Consider the following 20,061-nt stretch of genomic DNA (forward strand, 5'->3'; position numbering starts at 1 on the left):
TGATTTGGTTTAAGACGAGGAAACTGGTGAGCATAAAATCAAATGCCCCATCTGTCTTGTTCCAAAGCTGATTCTTCTTACTTAGAGAAGTAAGTTGCTTCCCTAGGCACCAAATGACAGATCTTACTGCATCAACCTTGTGCACTCAAATGAGTCACAGAATGTATAGTGTGTGATAGCTTTTATCTTGAGGTCAACGCACCTGAAAAGGAGGGATATGAGAGTATTTTTGTCAGTTCACCTTGAGGAATTAGAAAAAGTAACTCAAGTTTACTCTACTCTTGGTTACCTTGCAATATTTTAAATTAAATTTAATTTAAATATTCCTTTGTTATCTTATAACATTTTAACTTTACCCTTATCAAATACTTAAAGAAATTTTTGACTCAGTCTTACTGTCATGAAAAGATCTGCTCTCCCGTGGAATATGTGTTTAAAAGAATAATCAAGGTATTTTATTGGATTCATTTTAGAATATAAAAAACACCTTAAGTTCACCTTTTTCCCCCAAGAATTACATTACTATATTTTCTCTCAAAAAGCACAGTGTCATAAGATCAGTTAGAAGCTAGTCACAAATTATAACTACATGGCAAAATGTAACTAGATTAGAATAACATAATAATTTATAAACTTATTTCAAAAATATCCTTATAAATTTAAATATTCCAACATTTTCTTGAATTCCTACATATTCTTGAGTACTATACAAGACTTTCTTTAAATAATTTTAAATGATTAAAGAATAAGAAATGGGAAAATGTGATATCTATTTTAACATAAATATTGTTCATCTCAAAGCCAATAATAGTTAATTGAGTTTTACAAAGAAGTTACCATTTAAGTTTGAAATGGCTCTTTATATTTCTTTAAAAAAAAAAACAGAACAAAACAAAAAAATGGCAAGGTAGAATGACTGGAATGAACCAAAGAACACCCAGTTCTACCTGTTTCTTCTTAAAGCAGGTTATCAGGGGCCTATCACCTATTATGGGTGCTCATGAACAAAAGATGGTTTTCACATTTTTTTGTGTGTGTGGTGCTGGGGATTAAACTCAGGGACTTGTGCATGCAAGGCAAGCACTCTACCAACTGAGCTATATCCCCAGCTCAGTTTTCACACATTTAAATAGTTGAAAATAATAATGGTGTTTCATAACACACGAAAACTGTTCAAAATTCAACTCTGTCTTCATAAACGTAGTTTTAGTGGAACAAAGCCATAGTCATTTGATTGTGTATCAGAGGTGAGTATCTGTTACAGAAAATGCATGTAGTTCTCACCACTCTAAAGCTTGGCAAACCACAAATCACCATGACACAGTCATAATTCAATCACATTTTGAGTACTATGTGTACTGTAACTTTTTTATATATACTAATATATCAAAACAAGAAAAGTGGATTTTAAATGCTGCAATTTTAAGGCATAGAGGAGATTATGTTATCAGTTTTATGGCAAAGCCTTTTTTTATGATGAAGTGACACTATAGCTTTGCTAAAGGACACAGCATATATTAGAGACATTACCACAGTAAGCACTCATTGCAATATTCCCAACTTGCAGGGAAGCAACAGTAAAATAAATTAGAAAATTTACAATGAAATCTCATTGCAGTATAACTTCTTCATAAAATAAAAGATGAAAATGAGATTACAACCAACAAAGTGTTTATTTGCAAGCCAAGCAAGAAAAGGTATTTATCAATAGTGAATTAATTCAACCATGTTTGATCACAGCAGCTGAAGAAATGTGTACAGAGAAAATAAACTTCTTTAAAGACTACTTTTCCAGGAAGAACAATTTCTTGAAGATTTGACATTAGAGGCAATGACAACACTCAATTTAAAATTAAAGCAAATTATTTTGAGCCATTTTCCTTGGCTTCAGATAAATCTGCATTTGTTACCAATATTGCTCACGTGTTATTGTTAACTAAGGGTATCAATACCAAAGTATAAAGTGACTGAAGAGTTAGCCTCTCTGAATAGACTGCATGAAACTATTACAGGTGAGAATATTTCCAAAGAAGTTGTTAAAACACTAAAGAAATATAACTTGAAGTGAAATCTACCATATGTGTAAAGCTGAAAAAAAGTTTAAAAGTTAAAAGGTGGGCAAATAATAAAGTTACTAAATATTAACTTTACTATTCATCAGTATGTATTCTGCAATAAATATCTGAATCTACCATATATTATTAAACTAGTAGGGCCTGTGGTAAACTTCACTTGTTCCACGGACTTAACTCATGATAAATTTGATGCCTTAGCAGTGGCAAAGTTTTATTGTGGGGTTTGTTGTTTTATTTTCCAGGGATTAAACCCAGGCCCTAAAGCATGCTAGGTGCGTGCTCTACCACTATTATGGCTCCAAACCTTAACACTATTTCTTAAGCTCTTGGATTTTTGAATGAGAAGAACCATCTTCAGCCAATAATATTAGACAATGAATGCCTTAGAAATTAGTTTTTGTTGTAGAATTGATAATATTTCCTAACAAATTCAACCTAAAATGACAAGACAAAACAATGCTTACATGTGAAACTTACACTGCAGTAATGGCATTTCAACAACTAGTGTTGCTTGAATCACATGTAATGACATGTTGCAATATTTGTGTGGGAATAGCACTCTCACAAATTTATAGCAGATATATTTTCTGAGCTCAAACTCTAGATCTTGATAAGTTTTTACACCATGATACAAGTTTAAAGGCAATCTCCCATATTTCAAAATCCACTTAAATGTGCAATGGAGCACTTCTACTTATCTTCAATTGAAAGTGATTAATCTGTGATACCATGAAATGTTAAAGGAAAACAACAAAGACAAAACTAACAGAACTTTATGAATGCTTTCCAAATGGTGAATATGCTCAATTAAAATCATATGCCCGGGCTGGGGTTGTGGCTCAGTGGTAGAGCACTTGCCTTGCACATGTGAGGCACTGGGTTCGATCCTCAGTACCACATATAAATAAATAAAGGTATTGTGTTCCATCTACAACTAAACTGCAACTAAAAAAAATTTAAATCATATGCTCATGGGCTGATATCAATAGTTGGCAGTATTTACCTGTGTGAAAAAGCATTCAAAGATAAAATCATAAAATCTCATTACAGGTCAACATTAAGAGGTGACCTTTAGCAACTGGTTTTACAAATTTGATAGGCAACACTAACATTCAACCTCAATCAAGTAAAATACTCTCATAAAAATAATTCCTTTGGGGCTGGGGATGTGGCTCAAGCGGTAGTGCGCTCGCCTGGCATGCGTGCGGCCCAGATTCGATCCTCAGCACCACATACAAACAAAGATGTTGTGTCCGCCGATAACTAAAAAATAAATATTAAAATTCTCTCTCTCTCTCTCTCTCTCTCTCTCTCTCAAAAAAATAATTCCTTCTCATAAGTAGACCTATATTATGTATTACTAAAAAAATGTAGTCATTTATTGTTTTTTCTTAAACTTGGTTTTGAACCCAGGGGCACTTTAGTGACCTACATTCCCACCCCTTTTTAAATTTTAAAACAGGGTCTCTCTAAGATGTTGAGGCTGGCCTCAAACTTTCAATCATTCTGTCTCAGCTTCCTGAGTTGCTGGGATTAAAGGTGTGGGCCACCATGCCTAGCACAATTATTATTCTTATCTTTTGAATTTTGCCAGTAAAAGTTTTGTGGATATTTGTTTCCTCTCTTGTTACAAAACTACTTACATAATATCTTTTATTCGGGCCAGGGTTGTGGCTCAGTGATAGAGCACTTGCCTAGCATGCGTGAGGCACTGGGTTTGATCCCCAGTACCACATAAAAATAAAAACAAATAAAGTTATTGTGTCCATTTACAACTGAAAAAATATTTTTCAAAATAATATCTTTTATCTTATCTCTTGGTTCAACAATCCCCAGTTACTATCAGGGGACCTTTACAGAAAAAGTTTGTGGCCCCTGTTGTAGAGTAATAAAGCCCCTTCTAGAATAGACAGGATAAATGTCCTTCATGTATGACCAGATAGTTTTCTACTACCTTTCCTATCTACTCCTTTTCTTTCTTTGTCCAATTGTGCTAGATGAGGAAAAAGGAAGGAAAAAAAAAAAAACGTAACAGAGAATTATCTTGAGAGGGACAATTATATGATTTTAATCATATTTGATGAAGATTTTAGGCTAAAAGTTGGCCAAGGAAAATTTGAAGCAAGAAGAGAAAATGACATTTTATGCAAAGGGGAAAAGGTGTATGAAAACATGGTATAATAAAGAGGCCTGGAAAATAGGATGTCAGGCTCTCCAGGGCCTCATGTTAGGCTGAGGAGCCAGATTTCCTTCTTCAGGAGAGTCAAAAGAGGGTGAACTAAGGAAGGAAATTCAAACAATCATGAGCCAGCATGTGGAGAAATAGGTGTGAAGGAATTCTACTATGGCCCAGGACAGTTGCCCTCAATTGCAATACCTTATCTAATCTAGCCTATATGTGGATGCCATGGTTTACAGTGCTAACCAGACCATGATATATTAGAGGACAGTCAACACCTATTGTTCTCTGTAGACAGACAGACACACACACACACACACACACACACAATCCTTCTTGCACATGTGCTCTGCGGTAGGCAGAATCCTAAAGGAATCTCTATGGTTCCCAGTCCTGGTGTTCCTACCCTGTACGGTGCACCGTTTAGGGTGGGCATGACCTATGACTAAATTCTAGCCAACTGATTATGACACAGGTAAAGAGAGTCTGTAGATGTAATATAGGCTCTAAATCAGTTCATATCGAGTTAATCAAATGGGATCTGAAGATAGCTGCTAGTCAAGGACCAGCAAAAACTATGGCCCTCAGTCATGTAACTGAAAGGAAATAATTATGTCAGCAATGTGAATGAGTTGATAGTAGATTCCCTTCCCCACCCAAGTCTGCAGATTAGAATGCACACTTGCTGATACCTTGTGTACATCCCATAAAATACCAATAAAATACTCTCAGCAGAGTACCAGCTTTATTGTGCCTCGACTTCCAACCTCCAGATACTGTTCTCCAAAATACAAGTTGTTTTTTTCTTTTAATAGTTTTACCACTAGTTTTCTCCTCTTCCTCTTCCTCCTTTTTTTTTTGGGGGGGTGGGTAAGATGTACTTCAGTTACCTATAAAACCTTTTTTTTTTTTGTCTGCTTGGCAAACATCTATTCCTTGTTATATTCTCTTCCTTTCAGAGGTAATCCCTAACCCTCCATGTTTCAGATAAAATGAAGGCCCTTTCATCTGTTTTCCCAGAATATGAACATTATATTACCAACGCCATTAATAGTAGATTGTATGCTCAATGAAGGTAGGTATAATCATCTTTATACAGTAGGACCTAGGGTAGTGACTAGCTATAAAATTTCAGTAATATTTAATGACTTAAAGTGAAAGGAGATAAAGAATCAGAGTAAGTTAGAATGTGCAGAAAATTAGAAGTTATTTTGTCCAATTTCCCGATTTTTCTATTGCCTAGCTAAATATCTGCAGAGGTTGCCTTTCTGATTTTAGAAATAGTGTTTCTCTCCCTTTTACAGAGTAGGAAAATAAAAACAAAGAAGGAAAGATATTTATCCATCTTCAAGTAGTGAAGTTAAATTTTTAAAAAATATACCAACTTCGGGTTTAACACTTTCTACAGGGTTACATAATAACACATTATCACAAGACTATAACCTAGTAGGCATCTCAAAATTTCATAAAGTAACAGAAACAAATCTTTTAATGAAAAAATTCTACTATGTAAAGAAACTTTTAGAAATAACTTTTTAAGTATCAATTATATGAAGGATAATTTCAGAATTATATGTTAGGGGGAGGAGCGAGGAAGGTGCATGACATTTAGTTAATTTTGTTGTAATACCAAGAATATCTTGCCAACATAAGATAAACATAAAGGTTTATGGAGTATAACATCTGATATTGTCCTTTTCTAAGTGAGATATGCAAATGAAAACCTATTTACCTTAAAGATTCAGATAATGGTGTTAAAGTGCCATCTCCCCTATCTACTACACGAAAGAAATTCAATTGATCTCCTTCTCGGTATACCAAATATGTAACTTGTTTGTTGCAGGAGGTCTTCTCCCAGACCTCATCTCGACTGGACTCCATGTACTCAGCCATCTCCCTAAGTGGATCTTCCACAGGAACTACAAATGGAAAAATTGACAAAAAAGCTTTCAATTTACATCAACTTTTTTGCGTCTCAATATAGTGACAGGATATAATGTGCTGAATTTGAACAAACACCTTGTGCATATAATATGTACATGACATTATTTGGATAAATATTTGGTGTTCCTACATTAATACAGCATTCTTGTGCTGTATTAATATGAAAGAAACAAAATACATCACTATGCTTCTATGTCCAAAGACAGGGTTTAACTAAAACAATAGTTTTGTATGTGTGCGTGTGTGTGTGTGTGTGCAAGCTATTGGAGTCCACATATTTGCTGATTCTACGACATCATTATCTATGGTTATTTTCACTGTAAACCTTCTCTTCCTATATTTTTAAATATTGATTCCAACAATTAATAATTAAAAAGCAACAATAAACTTACTTTAGGCTAAAAAATAAAAATGCACACATATTCACAATTGGAAGACATATCTAAAAAATGAGAAGCACACAGAGTTCTTCCTCTTTCTAGTTTTATATAATGGCTGAGTTATTCTTAGATTTGTTTCTTTTTTGGTAGTGTTGAAGATTGAACCCAGAGCTTTATACATGCTAGGCAAACACTCAAGTATACAATATAACCCAGAACAAGAGGGGTCATTTACTATACTAAACTGAAATGTGTGAATGGTCAATATGTTGTTTCTGAAAAAGATCCTCCCAGGACTCCAATTGTCCTGAAAGGTATCCACGTGTCCAGATGTGTCCAATCAGAGCACACAGAAGCCACTCTGAAGGCCCCCCAAATGGCAGATTCTAGTGGTCCACAGTTGTCCTCAAGTTAGAATGACAATCGCAGCCATCATTACAACCTGATCATCTCCACAATGTCCATTGATTTTTACCCCTGGTGGTGGGAATAGGTATCAAGAGATTTCAGGCTCTTAGGATGAATGTTCCAGTAGACTTGGGAGTTTGTTTGAGGGGAAAAAAATGTGCCATGTCATGCTGCAAGACTATTTGTTCTCTCCTAAAAGAGGCAACAATTTTGTAAGCTTCACAACTTTTATTTACTAACAGAATCACAATGTTATACTACTTTTTAAAAAGATGTGAGCCATGTGTGATGTCACATGCCTGTAATCCCAGCAATTTGAGATGCTGAGGTAGGAGGATTAAAAATTTGAGGCCAGCAACCTCAGAAACTTAGCAAAACCCTCAGCAACTTAGTGAGATCCTGTCTCAAAATTTAAAAAGGGCTGGGGACGTAGTTTAGTGGTAATGTTTCCCTGGGTTCAATCCCCAGTACTAAATAAACAAGTGAAACCAGTAAAAAAAAAAAAGTTAAACTCTGAATGTAATTAGGTAAAACATCAAAGATGTTCCCATATCCTAAATTCATATCATTACTAATAAAACATAAAAAGTATAGAAATATAATAAGATTTAGCTTTTTTATAAAATAATTATTTAAATATTTTGATTAGCTCTTTGACAGACACAAAGTATATAAATATTTAAATTTTTTTTCAAATAAGTCCTTGCCCTTTTTAAGTTTAGTAATGTTTTACATTACATTACTAACAAGTAAAAATTAAGATATCAATATTTTAGGCTTGCTACTGCTGTTACTATAGCCACATTGAAAACCTTTCCTGAATAAGTAACAGCGTGTATATATATATATATATATATATATATATATATATATATATATGTTTATACTTGTCTTTTCACAAAAGAAAAGGCATTTGGATTTTATCAGCTTAGGGTACAATTTAATTCTAGAAAGGAAGTATTTGTACAATGCTAAATACTATTGGAATTCAAATGATAAAGGTACTTATTTGAAATAGCAAGACTAAATTAGCTTTAAAATATGATTTCCTGTACATCCACAACACTGGGATCCTAACTGGAATAAAATACACTCCATGTTTATAAGAATATATCAAAATTGACGCCACTATCATGTATAACTAAAAAGAACAAATTAAAAAATTCAATAAAATATGATTTCTTGAATACATTATGGAGAAGTCCTAAATCTGGGTTGAGTTGTCTTTTTCACAAAGTTTTTAATGACACATGGTAGATAATATCAAGCATTTAATTTTTATAAAAGTTAATTCAATAAAGGTAAAATTATTAAAAACTTAATTTTAAATATTAAAACATAAGTTCAGTGCATATTTTTAAATCACAAACATGGCACAGAAAGTTTAAGGGAAAATTATTAGGAAGACTTTATTACAAAGCTTCAATTATTAGAGGCACAGTGGGCAAAGGTTTCTGGGCCTGTTTGTGAGCAGAGCTTCTTTTTTGTCTGACATTTCAGAGAGGTTCCAGGAACAGTCTCTGCTCTTTGAGCTTCACAATGCCGCCCAAGGATGATAGAAAGAAGATGCTGGAAAGTTGACCAAGAATGACAAGGACCCAGTGAACAAATCTGAAGGCAAGGTCAAAAAAGAAGAAGTGGTCCAAAGGCAAAGTTTCAGTAAAGCTCAACAATCTAATCTTGTTGGACAAAGCTACTCATGACAAACTCTGCTTGGAAGTTTCCAACTACAAGCTTACATCCCCAGCTGTGGTCTCAGAGACTGAAGATTTGAGATTCCCTGGCCAGGGAAACCCTCAGGACCTCCTCAGTAAAAGACTTATCAAACTGGTTTCAAAGCACAGAGCTCAAGTAATTTACACCAGAAATACCAAAGGTGGAGATGCCCAGCTACTAGTAAAGATGCATGAACAGGTCCAACCAACTGTACATTTGGAAAAATAAAACTTTCTAAAAGCATTCAACTACTAAAAGCTAGTGATTGATGCCTTTCATTTCTGCTTTAAAAAATCTACATATTTTATATATAAATATCTTATATATGAAATATAAATATTATATAAACACATATACAAAACACTATATGTATTACTAACACTCATTTTCATACACATATAAAATAATTTTAGTCCCAGTAAGAAAAAGTAAATACTTTTGTATTAAGTAAATACTTTTGATTAAATATTTTGGTTTAAAGACACATAAATAGACAACTTTTAAAAGTACATTAACAAGGGGCTGGGGCTGTAGCTCAGTAGTAGAGTGCTTGCCTAGCATGCATGAGGTACTGGGTTTGATCCTCAGCACCACATAAAAATAAAGAAATAAAATAAAGGCATTCTGTCCATCTACAACTACAAAATTTTTAAAAAATACATTAACAATGGAATTCACATGCCATTAAACACTATTTAATTGTATCTTAACATAACGGCGCAGTAAACACTTAGGGTTCTTGTACTATCCTAAGAATTGTTACTATAAACATTGCTGAAATCACTTAAAACTATTTTGTAACTCTAATTCTTAGAAAGTTCCTAATGTCAAGAGTGCTAATTAACCATTCCTAAAGTTACTACTTTTGTTTTCTCTAACCTAAGCAGAACAGAACACCTTTCACAAAACCTCTCGAGGTAGGTAAGAAAAGGGTGGTAATAATATTTGTATTTTTTGTTGTTCTTGTTTGTTTGTTTCCTTAAAAGTACTGGGGATTGAACCCAGGGTCTTATGAATGCTAGGCAAAGTACTCTACCACTGAGCTACATCCCCAGCCCAATAATTCTATTTTTTAACCAAAGTTATGAAGCCAGACAGTATATAATTTGATATGTGGAAGTAATCTTTCAGTAGGATTAATACTTAACCTTAATTTATCTGGTTTGTAAAGAACCAAACAAAGAAAAGCCTTCCTCAAAATGAGGTGCACAAAAGCAGGAGGAGCAGGAGTGTTCTGAATAGCTGCCTCAACTTGGTAGGGATGTGACCTACCTGAATCAAGAGTCAATGTGAACACTCCCAGCTCTTCCTGTGCCTAGAATCTTCTTGTTAATCAAGTTTCTATCCATATCATCTTTTCCAAGGGCTCTTCCTATAATCCTACTTCCACAGACATTATCATATTATCTTGTTTCCTGAAAAGCACTTACAACCACTTGAAATTATATCAATTCTTATACATTTATTTGTGGCAGTGTCATAAAGCATGGACTTTGTCCCCCATATTTACTGCATTTGGGACATGGCACTAAATATCACAGATGCTCACTATATATTTGTTGAATGAATGAATGGTCTCTAGAGACCAACCACATTCTGAGAAAAGATTCAACCAAGGCCAGAAAAATATTCACAAAACCCAGCTGCATCAAAAACTTTGTAATTTTCCATAGCAATCATTAGCCCAGAAATTAAAAACTCAGTAGATAAAATAAAAGCAAGACTAGTATGAACCTAAAGGCAATGATAACATAATATTTAGACTATATCACTCCATTTCTTTTTCCTATACTGTGAGATTTATTTTTAAATCGTCTTGGATTGAATCAGGAGCATTAGACTTTCTAGAATATATTTCAGAGTTCCAAGCTCTATATACTTAGCTTATAAAGAATAATGCCTAAAGAAACAAATGCGATTCTTCTAAGACCTAATAGCATAAAGGGAACTTGACTAAAAATGTTGACTTGAAATTTCTTATTGTTAAATTGCTTGAAGAATATGATTGTTGAATTGCTATAATATATGCCTACCTTTTCTAGTATTTATAGGTCCACCACGCATAGCCAATACCAGCTTCAAGGTACAACCTTCTGAAATGCTGTGAATAGTTAACACAAAAATAAACTATAATCATCAAAATACTCAGTTTAAATGTAACATTAACTATGTGCTGGTTTATTAGCCACAGTACCTACTCTATAAAATATAAAAAGATACAACAGTATTATTAAATATAAAATGTATTTGCTTGTATAAATAACAAAAATGGCCAGGCGCGGTGGCACAAACCTATACTCCCAGCAGTTCGGGAGGCTGAGGCAGAAGAATTGTAAGTTCAAAGCCAGCCTCAGCAAAAGGGAGGCACTAAGCAACTCAGTAAGACTCTATCTCTAAATAAAATATAAAATAGGCCCAGTGTCTGAGTGCCCAGTACTCCCCTCCAAAAAATGTTTATAAGTTTTCATAAGCCTTAAATACGATGTGAAATTCAAAGTACTGGAAGGGAGTACTGGAAGTCAGTGTATCATGTAGCTTAGTCTCTTCATGCCACATGTAAGGAGAAAGAGGCCCAGTTAAGAGGCTTGCCCAAGACCCGAAGTATTGGAAAATGGCAACTCTATTCAGTATGGAAAATAGCAAATCTACTAGGTCTCCTAACTCCCAGTACTCTTCCAGTACTCTTACACACCACCTCTCATTCTTTTGCTTCTTTTCTTAAGAGTAATGAATTATGTGAGAGGAAAGAGGAAAAGACACAAAAAGCCAAAAAGTATGTTTGTAATCACTAGTGCACACAGGGTCGCTTAGTAACAGAAGCAGGGCTTAATGAAAAAATATTTGGGGGAGAGCAATTCTCATATTCCTAGAATTTGTGAAAATGGAAGGAAGAGGAAACATGGCCAGATGAGAATGGGTCAATATTCAAAGAAAGAATCAAAGAAGGCAAGATGTATAAAGGTGGGAGATAAACAGCTTAACATGAAAATGAAAAGGCAAAACACAAGTATCAAAGGACAAAGATGGGGTAACGACCCAACATATCTATAGTTCATAATTTTATAATGAAATCCAGAAATCAGAGCTATTCAGAAGAGAGATAATCCAAGGATTCAGAAGAAAAACACTGGTGTACAGAGTCATAAAACTGAATGCCTATGAATCAGCTAATACGCAGTTACACTCACTTGTAATCATTCAAGCAATAATCATCTTCAAGTTCCATGTTATTCCAAATTAAGTGCTGCTGACAGATGGGAATACCTTAGGGGAAGGTGATAATAAAGAGTGTTAACAATTCAATAGCATCTCCAAATGAGTATGATACAAAGCTATTCCATTAAAGAATTAAGTATACTAATAAATACATTTCTAAATTGAATGTTAGCTGCTTAAAGTTTACAGAATCATTGGTAAAAATTATGGTTAAAGTATTAAAGTTAGATGAAATCTAACTTATTCACTTGAGAAGAGTATGTTTCAGTTCACTTTCTGGCCCTAAAACAATGTATAAAATCAGGGAGCCCTAAGAAAGGCAAGATAGCATGAGTCATTCCTCAAACAGTTTAAGGACTAAAAGATTGTTTTAATGCTGCAAAAGACAGTATTCATTTGGTTATATTCAGTGTTGAAAGTATCTTATGGTTTGGGTTTGGGATGTAGCTCAGTGGCAGGGCACCTGGCTATTAAGCCTCTGGGTTCCATCCCTTGTACCACCAAAAGAAAAAAAAACTTAAATTATGGGCAATTTTTAATGTTGAAAATGATAGTCCATAAGACCTTTTCTTTACATTTCTTATGAGGTAAAAAGAATATTAAGGCAGCCAGGCATTGATGCATGCCTGTAATTCCAGTGACTTGAGAGGCTGAGGCAGGAGGTTTGAAAGGTCAAAGCCAACCTCAGTAACTTAGCAAGGCCCTTAGAAACTTAGTGAGACCCTGTCTCTAAATAAAAAATAAAAAGGGCTGGAATGTGGCTCAGTGGTTAAGTGTGGTTAAGCGCTCAATCCCTGGTATCAAAAAAAAAAAAAAATATTAAGGCAGATTATATGCTTGAGCATAATAATTCTAATTATCATTTTAATAAATTCCACATTTAAATGTCCTAAGCAAGTTCAAATTATATTATTCAAGGAATGACCATTATCTAATTAATAGAACACTTAATAATACCAATATTGATGAAAATCTTTTTCAAATATCTCACATACTTGTCTTCTCAAGTTGCTTTTGCTTATGATACTACAAAATAAGTAGACCAGAAATAATGTGTTAGCTTTTACTACTATAAGCCAGGTACTATTTTATGCACTTGACCTATGTTATCATAACTTAACTGTACCAGCAAGCTTGTGAAGTGGGCACCGATAGACACCCCATTTCACAGGAGATAACACCCAAGAAAAGAGAATTAATTGGGACACTGAGAGTATGTGGGGGATCAGAGGTGTGACGGGTGCCTAAAGAGACTGCACAATCTTTATGCTCACTCATCTCTAAGAAATCAGCCTCCACAAAACAAAAGTAGCTGTCTGAGGAATATGCAAAAGTGTTGGCTGTCAGGAGATGTGAATATCAATTAAGTGCTCAGCAAAAAGAAAATGCCAGTAAAAAAAAGGTTTCTAAGTAGAAATTATTTCACTCTGAAAGTATTATCATATTAAATATTTAATGCACCAAGATCATCTTTTCAATCAAATTTCCAGAATTTCATTAGCATAAGTAGACAAAGCAATTTGGGCAAGTAACACTATGTTTACATTCAATCAACATTTGGAACATTATTTTGTAACTGAAACTTAGAGCTGGATTGAAGAGACAGTTGACACTGCTTAAATACTACTTAACTACTTTTAATAGACATAGCCATCCTTTAGCAGACAATATAATGTCCATGATTGAGCTGGGTTCCTGACTGCTAGTTGTTGGATGACTGAGGAAAAGCTTCAGCTTCTTTTCTTGCACACTGAAAAAGACTGGTGTTCCTCTACCATTAGCACTTTCTGAATCTAAAATTTATAAAACAAACCAATTCTGCTCTAAGACAGGGTTGCTGGATTTTTGTTTTCTAAATCTGGCAACCTCAACAATTATTACAAGCCTAAGTCCAGAAGAATTTATTCTATAAAACAAATTTCCCGGGCTAGGATTGTGGCTCAGCAGTAAAGAGCTCCTTAGCATGGGCGGGACCTGGGTTTGATTCTCAGCACCACATAAAAATAAAGGCATTGTGTTGTGTCCATCTACACAAAAAAAAAAAAAAAAAAAAAAAAAAAAAAAAATTCTCTTTCTTAAAAAAAAAAAAAATTCCCTGTCCCCCAAATAGACTGCATGCATACACATTTTTTAATTTATTTACTTCTTTTTGTGTGTATGTGTGTGCACTCTTGGGAATAGAACCCAGATCCTTGCACATGTAAAGAAGCACTTTGCCATTCAACAGTGTTTTAAAAGTTTCTTTCAAATGAAAATATCAATCATAAAAATAACCACTTGTGAAAAAAACAGACAATACAAAAAATTATAGTGGAAAAAAAACATGTGCAATCCTAAATCTAGTAAAATCTATTTTTAATAGAATGGGATTGTACTTTGTAAAACTGTTTAGTAAACTTTTTTCATTTAATATATTGTATACATTTTTTCATGTCAGCAAAAATATACATTTTTAAAAATAACTAAATGGGACTCCAAGTTATATTTCTGCCTTACATGATTTACCCAATCATTCTACTAAGAGATTATTTTCATCTATCCAATTTTTCACTATTATAAACAAATTTATGATTGCAAAAGTTGTCAGGATAAAAATAAAGTTGCTTGTATCAACCCTAACAACAATTAAAAAAAAAGTTAAATAAAAGCAGGAGGTAATGAAGTAAGGGTTCTCACACAATTGCCTGATGATAACTATTGCAAAAGATTGCCAGAATCACAATCTTGCATAAAGGCCACCACAACCTTATACAAAAAATACTTCTGTAAGAACTTCTGCCAAGCAATTTCCTTGTTTAACCTATGACCAGCACCAACTTTATTAGAAATCTTTATGGCTAAGAACTATGATTGCAAACTATCTTATGTAATCCTTATTTCTGAAGTTTTAGAAACTTCCCCTTGTCTCAACCTCTTTGAATACACTCGTAGTTTAGTATGACATGCATATTTCTATTCTATTCCCAAATAAATTTAACTAATCTTTAGAAAATCTCCCTAATTCCTTTTTAGGTTTACATGATTAAGCAACATGTGAATATGCATGCATCTGGGAATAAATACATAAGTTTGTGTGTGTGTGTGTGTGTGTGTGTGTGTGTGTGTACACATATAATTTACTGCTCAGGCTGGCATAACAAAACACCACAGACCAGGTGATTTAAACAGAAATTTATTTCCTACAGCTCTGGAGACCAGAAGCCCCAGATCAAGGTGCATGGCAGGTTTCACTCTGAGGATTCTTTTATTGGCATGAAGGCAGCTGCCATCTCATTATGCACTCTGGTGACTTTCTTTGTGTGACAGCAGAGAGATGGGGAGCTCTCTGGTGCCTCTTCTTATAAAGACACTAATCCCACTGTTTTAGTCAGCTTTTTCACTTCTGTGACCAAAAGACCTGACAAGAACAATTAGAGGAGGAAAAGTTTATTTGGGGGCTCATGGTTTCAGAGGTTTCAGTCCATAGATGGCTGACTCCATTCCTCAGGGCCTGAGATGAGGCAGAACATCATGGCAGAAGAATGTGGTGGCAGAAAGTAGCTCAAAGCAATGCACCAAAAAGCAGAGAGAGAGCGAGCTCTGCTCAATAAAAACAAAATATATACCCCCCCCAAAAAAAAAAAAATATATATATATATATATATCCCAAAGGCACATCCCTAGGGACCCACCTCCTTCATCAACACCCTATCTGCCTCAGTTTCTACTCAGTTAATACTGATCAGAAGATTAATTCACTGATTTAATTAAGGCTTTCATAGTCCAATTACTTCATCTCTAAGCCTTTTTGCATTGTCCTACACATGTGGTTTTGGGGAACATATATTTAAACCATAACAATCATCATGAGGGCACAATGCTTATGACCTCATTGTAACCCTATTTACCTCGGAAAGGCCCCAATTGAGGGTTAAGACCTCAACCTAAGAATTTGGTGTGTGTGTTGGGGGGACATAAATATTCAGTCATAACTGAGTATGTTTGTATATATATTGTAATGACTCAAAGGTGTTTCTTGTGTCTTTTTAAAGAATTTTTCAGACAAATGCATGTGAGAACATGTTTATATCTGCATCTAGAATAAACCATAGAAGCAGAATCAATAGAACTTCTGGGTAATTAAAGAAAATGGGACCACAGATCCCATCTGTCAATGTTTTCTTCCAAACAAGAGAATATTATGAAGGGATATAAATCTATATAGAAACCCTGTCATAAAACATTATAACTTCAAGATAGAGAATGTACAAATTTCAAGATAATTGTAAATAAAAAGGGTCAATCACCCCATCTCAGTGCAGAATACCTCATGCTCCCACCCTTACAAGGTTAATTGAGAAAAACCATAGGTTAGACAGAGAAAGAAGTTAGTATTAGTCCTAAACTTGATTTAAAAAAAAAAAAAAAAAAAAAAACACCACCAGAAGATAAAGGTCACCCTGGGTATGAACATTTACAAAAAGGTAGGTCAGGGCACTAATAACAATTTAAAGAAGCTTCTTTTTAAAATATTTATTTTTTTAGTTGTAGTTGGACACAATACCTTTATTTTGTTTATTTATTTTTATGTGGCACTGAGGATCAAACCCAGGGCCTCGAACGTGCTAGGCGAGTGCTCTACCACTGAGCCACAACCCCACCCCTGAAGAAGCTTCTGTAGGAGATTTAAAAAAAAAATACAACAGATAAAAAGAGTAGCATGTGAAGCAGTTTCACTGTATATTCGCTACCAACTTATCAGACTCCAGTGACACAGAATACTCACACACTAGTTACAGGAAGTGTAACTAGTTACTTGCTACACAGCTAAATCTAGCAACCTAGTACTCATCTCCAGTCAGTCCCTCACAAATAAGAAAAGCTGCCTGGGGCAGATGGAGACTAAGTGTGCCCCACCTGGACTGCAACTGAGGGGCCCTATAAAGCAGCCTCTCCTGGGTTTTTAAACTTGGTTCTACATTACATTCTCAAGAACTGAAGGACATCCTGGTCCCTGAGGGCCTGGAACAGACCCCAGGCTTTTATATCCCCAGCATTATATAGCCATTTCTGAGTGCTACAGGTGAGAAAGAGCAAAAACTGGGTTGGTCCAAGGCTACTTACTTGAAGAACTTTCCTTCAAACCCCTTAGTGATTTGATGGTTAAAGGGAAAAGAAACAAAGGGTAAAGAGTCCTGCAAGACAAGAGAACATCACAAAATTGGGGAATTTACACCACCACCATAAACACCAAACCACCGGAAGATGTCTTATAGACCATTTATTTGATTTCTGGTCAATGCTACATTGATAGAAAATGCATCATTCAAACAATCTTTTTTTTTTTAAGAGAGAGAGAGAGAGAATTTTTTTAATATTTATTTTTTAGTTTTCGGTGGACACAACATCTTTGTTTGTATGTGGTGCTGAGGATCAAACCCAGGCGAGCGTGCTACCACTTGAGCCACATCCCCAGCCCTCATTCAAACAATCTTAAAGATTATTTTAAACACCAAGATCACAAAAATAAGCAAGAGAAAAATGAACAGGTGCATAAGAGTTAATGGTACAAACAAGAAAATGAAACCCCACATATATCAACTAAAGAAAAATTCACCCTGAAAAAGAAATCATGAAGTAGAAGAAGATTGTTAAGTCCTCACCTCAGAGTTAAAAATACTCAAGCATTTGGATATATGAAAATCATTTGTACCTGAAAAGCAAAAATTATCAGAATTTGACTGAAAGAATATATACAAAGTAAAGAATTAAAAAAAAAAATTATGTGCCAGGCACAGTGGCACACACCTGTAATCCTACTGACTCAGGAGACTAAAGCAAGAAGATCAAAAGTTCAAGGTTAGCCTCCCCAATTTAGCAAGACCCTGTCTCAAAATAAAAATTAAAAACGGCTGTGGATGTAGCTTAGTGGTACAGTGCCCCTGAGTTCAATCCCCAGTACCTAATAATAATAACTACAACAACAACAATGACAGTTATCAGAAGAGAACATCCAGTATTAAACAAATATAAATAAAATTAAAATAAATTATTATTCTCAAAAAGAAGAAAAGAAAAACAAAGTAAACCAAAAGCACAAGAAAAGAAACTATACAGATGAAAGCAGAACACAATGAGACAGAAAACAGAAAAAAAGTAAAAGGAAATTCCATTATTAAAAATTCAACAAACTTTTAGCAAACTTTGTCAAGGAAAAAAAAGAGAAATAACAAATACATAAAAATAATAAATATCAAGGCAATAACATCCTAGGAAATGTTAGATTAACAAAGTTAAAGTTAGAAAGCTTAAACAGATAAATGTTCTTAGAGGAACTAGGAAATGTTATTCAGGAACTATACCAAAATTAAAAACACCAGACCCAGAGGGATTCACAGGATTTCACCAAAATTTTAATGAGATAAAGTAAACTCTAAGATCTACAATTTTTCCAAAGCATATACATAAAAACTTCCTAACCTAGGAAAAAGCAAATACCATTAACTACTAAATCTAAGAGAATTAAAAAAGAAAAAGAAAACTATAGACCAATTCATACAAATTCATTTAAAAAATCTTTATATTTGAAAACAGGCTCCACAAGTACACAAAGAAAATCTTTACCATAACCAAGTGGAATATAGTTGAGGAAGGCAAGTTGGTTCAATACTAAGGAATCTATTAATATCATATATCACAGTAATAATTACAAGGTGACAGAAAACCCGTCTAGAGATGTTGAAAAAAAAAAACCTTTATAAAATTCAATACCTATTCATGATATTTTTTACCTTCCAAAAATAAATTTAATTCCAATCACACTGTAAAGAGTAACACAAAATTTTATATGTAACTTATTGATAACAGGTTACCTTTATCCAGTTACAAAACATTAAATGATATAAATATCAACTAAATTCCTTATTTCTATATAAATCTGAAGGAGACTATTGCTACAGACAATTGTAGCTTAAGTTTTATACTTTAAAAGACTTGTATACTTGAAGAACATAAATATAATATACAGTGAAGCCAGTAATGGTTAGGATCACAATTATACAGGTGTCCTTATATTAACTAAGTTTAACTTTTAAAGTAAAATTTAGAATCTATAATATAAAGTAACAATAATCAGGGGTCTGCATGGATTAGCAGTACTAGCAAAAATCAATGGATAGCCTTAAATCTGTTATATGTTTCGGAAACAGTGCTAATGATTAGAAACTGACGTGTTCAAAGTAAACATATATAAGCCAGGTCTTAAAATGTCAATGCCATTCTATGTCAGATACTTTGTATAAAAGAGAGCACTCACAGGTTATTTTGCCTGTAAACCTCCATAAACTAACATTTCACAAACTTTTACATTAACACTTAGACAAGGCTCAAACAGTTCTCAGAGGTATCTCTGGCCACATATATTTAGGGGTGTCCACTATATTTTAATAACCTAAAATAACAGTTGTTTATTTGATCAGTTACAAAGTAATCATTTAAAAGATTTTAAAAGAGGTACAAACCCTAATCCCTTTAAGACTTAGTTTTCCTAAGTAATAAAACCTAACAGACACAAGAACTTATCTTGATAATAAGAGCAGATCAATGTTTTAAGGAGCCCTTCTTGTTTCTAAACATAAGAGAATTTTCATATTAAAAGTTAACCTTAGGAAAAACCCTTGGATAATTTTAACTGTGCTGATTATACATAGCCAAGTTAATCACATACACGAGCTCTTTGAGATTTACCTTCCACAGACTTTTTGCAACTTACTTACATTCTATAGCTTGTTTATATCCTTAGTTTGTCCCCTTTCACCTTGGACTTTAGCATCAAATCTTTTCCCTTCTAATTTTCCATATTCTTACATTCATATTCTGAAACAATCCTATGCCCCACAGGTAAGAGACAAAATTATAGCATTATGTCTATTAGATTTTACCCTTTAGAAATTAAAATAGAGAGAGCTGCCAACCACGCCTGCAAGGTAGGCAGGCCTGCGACCCACCGGCAGAACAGGCTCAGCAGCCTGCTGAGAGGCAGAGCCGCCCCCTCCCCCCGCGCCTGCAAGGTAGACGGAACTGTGACCACCCACAGAACAGGCCCAGCGGCCTGCTGAGGGGCAGAGCCGCCCCCCACCCCCCGCGCCTGCCAGGTAGGCGGAAC

At 34.4% G+C, this 20,061-nt stretch overlaps 2 protein-coding genes and 1 pseudogene across 10 annotated transcripts in view; 1 reads left to right on the forward strand and 2 right to left on the reverse strand.

The window, feature by feature from the left end:
• Marchf8 (membrane associated ring-CH-type finger 8) overlaps positions 1-20,061 on the reverse strand; it is a 224,908-nt gene that overhangs the window by 175,366 nt on the left and 29,481 nt on the right. The gene's annotated exons all lie outside the window — the stretch shown is intronic.
• The window catches only part of Zfand4 (zinc finger AN1-type containing 4), an 86,499-nt gene that overhangs the window by 22,691 nt on the left and 43,747 nt on the right, over positions 1-20,061 (reverse strand). For 5 of the 9 annotated variants that reach the window (XM_015498891.2, XM_048807454.1, XM_048807456.1 and 2 more), the window contains 3 exons: positions 11,891-11,966; positions 10,736-10,803; positions 5,987-6,173 (listed from right to left, as the gene is read on the reverse strand). The exons of 1 other annotated variant lie outside the window; for it this stretch is intronic. In XM_015498891.2, the coding sequence (XP_015354377.1) occupies positions 5,987-6,173; positions 10,736-10,803; positions 11,891-11,966 (331 nt within the window). Of the gene's footprint in view, positions 1-5,986; positions 6,174-10,735; positions 10,804-11,890; positions 11,967-20,061 lie in introns of those variants that run through there. 3 more of the 9 variants (XM_048807458.1, XM_048807461.1, XM_048807460.1) reach the window with 3 other exon arrangements.
• On the forward strand, positions 8,526-9,030 carry LOC107153406 (annotated as a pseudogene).

The sequence above is a fragment of the Marmota marmota genome, unplaced genomic scaffold, assembly GCF_001458135.2.
Source record: "Marmota marmota marmota unplaced genomic scaffold, marMar, whole genome shotgun sequence".
In the NCBI taxonomy this organism is placed as follows: Eukaryota; Metazoa; Chordata; class Mammalia; order Rodentia; family Sciuridae; genus Marmota; species Marmota marmota.